This window comes from Carcharhinus amblyrhynchos, chromosome 2 (genome assembly GCF_965287045.1).
Source record: "Carcharhinus amblyrhynchos chromosome 2, sCarAmb.v2.hapA, whole genome shotgun sequence".
NCBI lineage: Eukaryota > Metazoa > Chordata > Chondrichthyes > Carcharhiniformes > Carcharhinidae > Carcharhinus > Carcharhinus amblyrhynchos.
The window spans coordinates 20233591-20242585 of NC_137325.1; the positions used below are offsets into that span (position 1 = coordinate 20233591).

Genomic DNA, 8995 nt, shown 5'->3' on the forward strand with positions numbered 1-8995 from the left:
AACCACTCTGCCACCATGCCACCCTGGATTTGAACATCTTTTTATTAATGGTGACCATGAAACTATTATCGATTTGTTATAAACACCCAGCTGGTTCGTTCATGTCCTTTAGGGAAGGAAATCTGCCCCCGTTACCTGGTCTGGCCTACACGTGACCCACAAAAAGTTGTGGTTGGCTCTCTGAAATGATGTGGCAAGCCACTCGAGTTCAAGGGCAATTGGGAATGTGAAATGAAAACTGATCTTGTCCAGCTCCCGCAAGAGGAAAAGATCATTTTTAAAAGTTTAATTCCTTTTGAATTTGCTTCCACCATGCCTTCAGGTAGCTCATTCCAAATCATTACAACTTGTGATGTAAAAATAATTTTTCACATCTCTCCTCGAGTTCTTCTGTCAAATTCTGGCTAGTGGCCTCCCTGCCAGTCTAAACACTTACTCTATATCTATTCTATTGAAACCATTTGCACTTTCAACAACAATTAAATTTTTCCTTAACCTTCTCCATTCTCTTGGGCAGAATCTTGTGCTCTCACTATTGGCACGGTGGCACGAAGAGCATATAATTAAGTGGGGTAATGGCTCATCAGAACCCCACCGCCACCTTGCCTCAGCCAGAATTATGTTCTGGGTGGGTAGGCCCAGGGTCGAGCTACCCTCCTGTTGCCTGTTGATGCCCTTATGTGGCTAATTAATGACCCTTTAAGATATTCATCCTTCAGCTGCTGGTATTTAACAGTGGGCCTGTCACCATGGGTGCACAACAGATGAAACCGTGTGGCCAGTTTGTCGGTGGGGGCCGGGGCAATCAGAGGTACTCCGTGCCTGAGAAAGGAACACAACATCATGGGTGGGGTGCTGCCAAGAAGCTCGCTCAGTGTGCCATTGCTGCCAGTCCCTAGAAACTCTTCCCCTGCAACAGCACTCCCTTCCCCCTCATGTTACTTACCTGCGGCCTGGCAAGCTCCACGATCCTGGGGCTCTGGTAGATGGCCTTTCCTGTAGTGGTGCCGCTAAGCACAAGAACTGCTCTTGATTGGCCAGCATCTCTCAGTACACAAGACTTCTGCCCTCGGGGTCTTGATTCCAGGGGAAGGCCTGCGGCTGGCCTTGTTGCTGCCTGATTGGCTTGTGGCTTGGTGGATCCTCCCAAAGGGAGGCAATGCAGATGTCCAGCAAGACTACAAGACATCTGGCAACAAGATTCTGCCCCCTCATCTCCTTTTTATTCCCCCCTCAAGTTACACACCATTGTGACTTGTACATTCATCACCATTCTTTCATAGTCACTTGGTCAAAATGCTGGACCTCCCTCCTTATAACTGTAACAAGGGTGGCTCAAGAAAGTGGCTCACCTTTTAAAGGACAATTTGAGATGGGCAATAAACGCTGGCCTTGACAGTGACATCCACATCCTATGAATGAGTAAAAGATACAACATGAACTCCCTCATCCGTAGTACTATTCTAACAAATCTCCTTTCTAAGGCCTTGATACTTGTCTGATGTAGACTGTGGACTGATGAAGTTAGCCTTAACATAGAGTCCCTACAGTGCAGAAGGAGGCCATTCGGCCCATCGAGTCTCTACCAACCACAATCCCACCCAGGCCCTACACCCACATATTTACACTACTAGTCACCTGACACTAAGTGGCAACTTAGCATGGCCAATCAAACTAAACTGCACATCTTTGGAGTGTGGGAGGAAATTGGAGCACCTGGAGGAAACCCATGTAGACACGGAGAGAATGTGTATTCTCTGCACAGATGGTGACCCAAGCTGGGAATTGAACCCAGGTCCCTGGTGCTGTGAGGCAGCAATGCTAACCACTATGCCATTATCTCCCAATCCTAAATTTTAAACTCCCGTTTTAAGTATTAACAACCCTTTCTCTCCCCTTTTAATTAGGGAATCTCGACGAATCTCTACTTCATTGATCATGAGCAGCTGGAGAATATGACCAAGGAAGGAAAAAGCTTTCACAACGAACACGAAGCACTTTTTGTGAAAGCCCTTTGCAATTATCTGATCCAGCAGGGGTACAAGCCATCGCAGATTACCATTCTGACCACCTACTCGGGACAGTTGCTTTACTTGAGGAAGATAATGCCAAAAAACCAATTTAATGGCGTTCGGGTCTGTGTGGTGGACAAGTATCAAGGGGAAGAGAGTGACATAGTGATCCTGTCGCTCGTTCGAAGCAATGCGCAGGGCGTGGTGGGGTTTTTGCGGATACCAAACCGCATCTGCGTGGCCCTGTCTCGGGCAAAGAAAGGCTTGTACTGCATCGGCAACATGAAAATGCTATCGAGAAAAGTCCCGCTGTGGAGGGCGATAGTTGACTGGCTATGCAGTAATGGCAAGATGGGTCCCGCGTTGAGTTTGTGCTGCCAGAACCATCCAAGGAATGGTACTTCGGTGTCAACAGCTGAGGATTTTGTTCAGGTTCCTGCGGGAGGGTGCTCCTTGCCTTGTACCATACGGCTGGAGTGTGGCCATACTTGCGGCTCTCCTTGCCATCCCTCCAACCTGGACCATAAGCAGTTTAACGAGTGTAACGTCAAGGTGACCAAAGTCGTCCCCCAGTGTGGTCACAAACAACAGGTGCCCTGCTCCTCTTCATTGGAAAGATTCGTCTGCCAGGAGCCCTGCCAGAAAACCTTGGATTGTGGGCACCGGTGCGCGCGCCGCTGTGGGGAGACCTGCACCAAGAAATGCCCGGCAAAGGTCAGGGTCACGTTGAGGTGTGGTCATGAGAGGCAGACGCTGTGCCACCTGCAGAAGGAGAGTGAGATTGCTAATGGCAGGAATTTGCTGTGCAACCAGCTGTGCAGGGCACAGCTGGCGTGCGGCCATTCGTGCACGGCTGCCTGCTACGACTGTGCCGGCGGGCGGCTTCACCTGCCCTGCAGCTCTCCGTGCGAGCGGACGTTGATCTGCACTCACCCGTGCGACGCGTCCTGCTCCAAGGAGTGCCCTCCTTGCGGCCGGGCCTGCGAGAACCGCTGCTCGCATGACAAGTGCCCGAAGCTGTGCGGCGAGGCCTGCGAGCCCTGCCAGCAGCCCTGCGAGTGGGCCTGCCCGCACTACTGCTGCACCAGGCTGTGCCACCAGCCTTGCAACCGGAAGCGCTGCAACCAGCCGTGCCCCCAGACGCTCGAGTGTGGGCACCCGTGCATCGGCCTGTGCGGGGAGCTGTGCCCCAACAAGTGCCGTGTGTGCCACGAGGATGAAGTCACTGAGATATTCTTCGGAAAGGAGGACGAAGCTCAAACCAAGTTTGTGCAGCTGGAAGATTGCGGTCACATCTTTGCGGTTCACGGATTCGATGACTGGATGCAGCAGTCGGAGCAAGATGGGCCTGAGCCGAAGCTCAGCCTCTGCCCCAAGTGCTCAACACCCATTCGAAGGAGTGGCCGGTACGGGAACGCCATCAAGGGCACCCTAGCTAAAATAGAGAAAGCTAAAGCAAAGATCGTGGGAAATGAGGAGGAGTTGAAAGGCTTGAAGAAAAGTCTGGAGCAAGTTCTTGAAACGCAGGTGGAATTGTCCAACTATTATTTCACCGAGGTCCAGGACTTGCACTTCCAGCTACAAGGGTCCCCCACAAATATGCACACACTGGCCGTCCTGGGACAAAAGGTTGTCTTACTTTCCAAGATCGCTCAGTTGAAGACCAGAGGAAGTGAGCTGTTGGAAGAACAGAAAGCCAAGATCCAGAGTAAGACTGAGTGGCAGGTGAAGTGGATCTTGAGAAGCAGAGTTCAGTTCACTGAACAGGAGATTTCTAGCATTGAGCGAGAAATATCAATGCTAACCCATCTGACTGACATATACTTAATACAGAACACGATGCTAAAGCAAAGGAAGGCGTTTGACTTAGCGTCACAGTTAACTTTCAATGAGGTTCTACACACACTAGAAGATGGCAAAGCAGATTACGAAGAGAAATGGTTGCAAGAAAGTGTCGATAGATTGAAAAGGAAATATCCTTTAACAAGCTAAGCTTTCTGAGTCTTGCTATAAAACACAGCGATGCATTTGGCGACTGTTCATTGGCGAGTGCATAAAATACAATGTTGGAATTGGTAAAACAAAAATGATCACTTTTGCAAAGGAGTAGCTTCAGAAATGATGAATATGCTGTAAAATTACTCAGGATTTGTACTTCAATTTAACTTTCTGTCATAACCCTCACGAGAGCCATTGGGAATCACAAATTGATTTTGCTCTGGGACTTACTGAGTATGAGTTCTCCTGGTAACCGGTAATGAATGACCTGCCCAGCTTGAACTCAGTACCTAAGGTTTTTATAAGGCAGGCCAGGACTGGGCCCGTTGTACTGCAGTCCCAACCAAGGACTGGTGTATGGACACCACATAAATAAGTGATGTTCCTTTCCAGTCAGCTTTTCTGAGTTCTTGCATTGGCAATGAGGAACAAGAAACAGCCTTGTCTTTCAACGAACCTGATAAGACAGTGACAAGGAAAGTTTTTTAAATGCCGCTGTTTGGGGAACTGGAAAATTATGATGTGGGTGTGAAGGATTGGCCATAATATGCCGAAAGAATGAAATATTTCTTCCGAGCAAGCAGGATAGAACGGGACGACTGGCAAAAAGCCATCCTCCGGACTGTTTGTGTGGCCTCAACTTTCAGCATCAAAAATAGTTTAATGTATCCGGCAGCTCTGGATTCATGTTTTTGACAAATTGGTGGAGATGGTATTGGACCACTACAACCCTAAAGCATCGGTTTCCCTGCGACAGTAGAGGTTTAACATGGAAAATAGGCTTCCTGAGGAACCAGTCACTCTTGACGAGATTGCGGAAATTGGCGGAACACTGCGAGTACGGGTCAGTGCCTCCGGACATGTTTAGGGATTGTTTAGTTTGTGGAATTAACAGTACTGCAACCCAAAGTAAGCTACTGACTGAACCAACTCTGGACCCTGAAGAAAGCTACAGAATTGGTCTTGCCCGCAAAAATAAAGTGGAGAAAGGGGCCCAGAAGTTTCAAGGATCCATATACGGTACCGTCCTCAGCCTTCGATGAGCCCCATACCACAGAACCAAGTCCCCAGCGTCTCCTATTTACTGCCAAGAAAGAGCGATTGGTGTCGGAGGTCGTGAGATTCCAGAATTAGACGGGAAGCCTCTCCACAATACAGTGAGGAGTGAACACATTAATGCTGCACGTGTAGTCATGGGGTCTGCCCCAGGCAAGGCCACAAAAGTTGACAAAATGTGTTCAGCACAGGCTGAAGGGTAAAGCCACCTCAGGGCAAGGCTTTCCAAATGAACCAGCCCAAGAACGAGGAATTGATGTAGCTGAATTGCATCATTGTACCCAAAGTGGCTCCAATCCCGATAAAACTCCAGGCAAGAGGTCAACCCTTAGACTTGGAGGTAAACACAGGAGCTGCTAAATCTGTTATTTGGGAGCAAACCTTTAAGCCACTATGGGCATCTTGCCTTTAAGCCTATGGGATACCAAGGCTAGACTGACCACATATATTGGGGACCCCTTCACGTTTTGTTGGGACCACTGTAACCCAATCACACATGGGCAACAGACAGTTGGATTTATCCCCCGAATAGTGGTGCAGTGTTTTGAGAAGTGACTGGCTGCAGAAAATCCACCTGGATTGGCAACACATTTTAAAAAATGGTTACTGGCGATTCATACAAAATCATTGGGAATTATCCTGAAGTGTTGCAAGAAGACTTTGGGAAGATTAGAGGCACTAGGGCCAAGATCTGCGTGGACTCAGGCCTGACCTAAATACTTCAGTGCATGACTGGTCCCTTATTCTCTATGTGCCAGATAGAGGGCTAATTGGAAAGGTCTATGGGAAATTGGCATTATACGTCAAGTACAACTTGCAGAATGGGCCATGCCAATAGTCCCAGCTTTAAAACCTGACAATTCGGTTTGTCTCTGTGGGGATTATAAGTTGACAGTCAACAGAACCTTCCGCTTAGACAGATACCCTGTGCCACACATTGGCGACTTGTATGCAAAGCTGGCTGGGGGACACATTTTGCAAATTGAGTATGAGTTATGCCTACTTCCAATTGGAGCTTGTGGTGTCATCCAGGAAGTATGTCACAGTAAATACTCAAAGGACTGGATGAGTATACCTGCTTGCCCTTTTGAGGTGTCTTCGGCTTGTGCCATTTGTGCCAAGGAACACGATGGAGTTGAAGTCTTTCTTCAGGCTCATACGGTAAATTCACACCAAACTTGGTGACCCTGCTGTCTCCCTCCATGTACTGTTTCAAAAATAGTCATCCTGGCAGATGCCAAAAGAGGAAGTCTTTGCAAATGCCAAACAACAATTACTGTCAACGAATATACTAACCCATTATAACAGTCTGAGACCACTCACTATGACCTGCGATACCTCCCGCTACTGGCGGGGAGAGGGAGATATTATCGCACCGTTGGGATGATGAGTCAAAACATCCAGTCATGTACGCGTCACGAACCCTGGCGGATGCATAGGGGAAGCATGCCCAGATCGAAAAGGAAAGTTTGACCATGGTGTTTGTAGTGAGAAAGTGCTATCAGTACGTCTACGGTTGGCACTTCACCATGGTAACCAATCACTAACCTCTGGGCCTCTTCAAAGAAGGCAAGGTGGTTCCTCTCAGCTCACCAGCCCGGATCCAACATTGGGCACTGCTACTGGGTGTCTATGAGTATACTTTAGAATACTGTCCAGGGATATACAGAGCCAATGTGGATGACTTGAGCTGCCTCCCAATACCCACCAGTCTACTTTCTCCTTCAAAGATGGACAAAGTCTTAAAGATTCTGAACTTTATGGACAAACCGCCAGTATCCAACAAACACAATACATGGACCCAAAAGGACCCCATGTTGGTGAAACTACGTCACATCATCCTATGCGGTGGATCACAAGGGCATCCTACTGAGGATTTGAAATCTTACCTCGAAATATCAGGAGTTGGGTATAGAAGCTGACTTAGCTTGATGTTCCCAAGTCTGGACTGAAAAATTGTGCTAAAACAAGAAGCCCAGAAGTTGCCACAATGGTCAGAGACTGGATAGAGTCTTCAAGCTGAGCGATACAGGGTCTATGTGAAGAACCTCAGTGATGCATTCTTTGGATTCCGGGTGTTATCCTTGAATAAACTGGACTAATGTCATATAAGGTACAAACCAGGGGGAAGACCTACAAAGAACACATTGATCACCTCAATCATAGGAACCCTCCACAGAGGCAACAGGTTCTACGGGCACTCCACAGTCAGCATCCTTCACACCGGCCTACGGATGGGACATTCTGCTCGCTGTAAGCATAAGAGCCAGTCCTCAGGACATTGATTCTGGCTTAGATATGAAGGAAGAGGTGGTGGTAACCCAGTCAGAGGTTGTCACCGAGGACAAGCTTGCTGCAGTGGCTTTTTGGTGTCCTGTATACAAGAGGCATTCACTGACCCATTACAAACCTCCCCCATGACCAGATCCAGCAAATATGGAAATGAGACTACGGGCAAAGAGACAGTCCCAGAATGATTTGGATGGTAAGGTAGAGTGATGCGACTATGGTCATGTAGTATCTGTGTCAATGTGTATATTTAATGGCAAAATACTGATTTAAGCAATGGTGCAGTCTCTCATCACTGCGGACCCTTCCCGTAACTCAGATGAATACTTATCCTGTGATAAAGTCTTACAGATCGGAGGCTGGAGGTAGCAGATTCAGCTAATGATTGTCGGGAAAGCAGATTGCACCATCAGTGAGTGAAGGAGAGGAATTGGTCTGGGTGAGATTAGGAGGAAGAGCTGTGGCACTAAGTGACGCCTGGATGGTCGTCACGGTGACCTCGGATGTTGGTCCTCCAGAAGAAACTCTTCAGTTGTGAGCAATAAAATAAAACAAAACTTACTCCAATTTATAAATCAAAGAAAAAGATTTAAGAAAGAAACTTCATTACTCCAGCACTTGAGGCCTCACCCTGGGCCATTCCAAGCTCCCCCCCGCCCCCAATTCCCAACAAATTCTTATTTATACTGAGTCAGCTGACCACCACATCATTTTGTCATTGCTTACATAGTGTACTGGGTCAGCTGACCCTTACATCTTGTTACCATTGGTCACACTACAGTGTTATCATTGGTTATATCCTATCATCAGAGACCACATGACTTTCTCATCTAAGGTTTTGGCAAATCTTGGTAAACATGTGACTCCTGATCAATGAGGTGGCAGTGCGTGCAATTTGGAGCTGGAGCGCAGGCTTTAAGTTGGAGAACCAGACAACGCATTGTGATAGTTACAATAATGCTGTTACTTTGCTGTAAATGATTTTCATAGTCTTTTCCTGGAAATAAATAGTTGTCACTTCACCGGCTGGCCACCAGGTGTTCCGTTATTACAGTGGACAACAGTGAAGCAATATGTGACCTGATCCGCTAGGCAAGAGGTAGAAAGAGAAGAAGCAGAGAGCAATTTGAATCTGCACCATCTGCTTCTGTGGGATGAGTTTCATCACTGTCTGGGATTCTACACATTAAACATTGGCTCCAATAGCTAATTTAAGCTCTTTGGTTAATGTGAGAAAATGATCCCGAGTGTAGTCTATTTTAATTGTAATGTACACCTCAATATTTGCTATGAACAGGTCATTATAAGAGCTGTTTGCAATCATAGTGTTGTGCTAGAGTAAAAACTTGATAACAGCAAATTACTACAGATGCTAGAACCTGAAACCAAAAGAGAAAATGCTGGAAAATCTCAGCAGGTCTGGCAGCATCTGACAGTAAGGAGAGAGAAGAACTGACGTTTTGAGTCCAGATGACCCTTTGTCAAAGCTGACAGTTGCACTCTTTCCTATGTAGGTTCCTGAAGTGCGAAACTGTTATCACAGTGTCTGTTGATTTAGGGATAAGTCGTTAAAAAAAATCCTCATTTCACAGCAGGAACATTTGAGATTTATAAACGAAGTTTAACAAGCCTGCATGCCA

General features: G+C 47.2%; 1 protein-coding gene across 1 annotated transcript in view; it reads left to right on the plus strand.

Moving 5' to 3' along the window:
• LOC145352959 (NFX1-type zinc finger-containing protein 1-like) overlaps positions 1-7941 on the plus strand; it is a 73435-nt gene extending 65494 nt beyond the window's left edge. Inside the window, exon 19 of the mRNA XM_080203269.1 lies at positions 1908-7941. Within this exon, the coding sequence (XP_080059395.1) occupies positions 1908-4004 (2097 nt within the window). The 3' untranslated portion in view covers positions 4005-7941. The remainder of the gene's footprint in view (positions 1-1907) is intronic.
• Positions 7942-8995: the final 1054 nt, after the last annotated feature.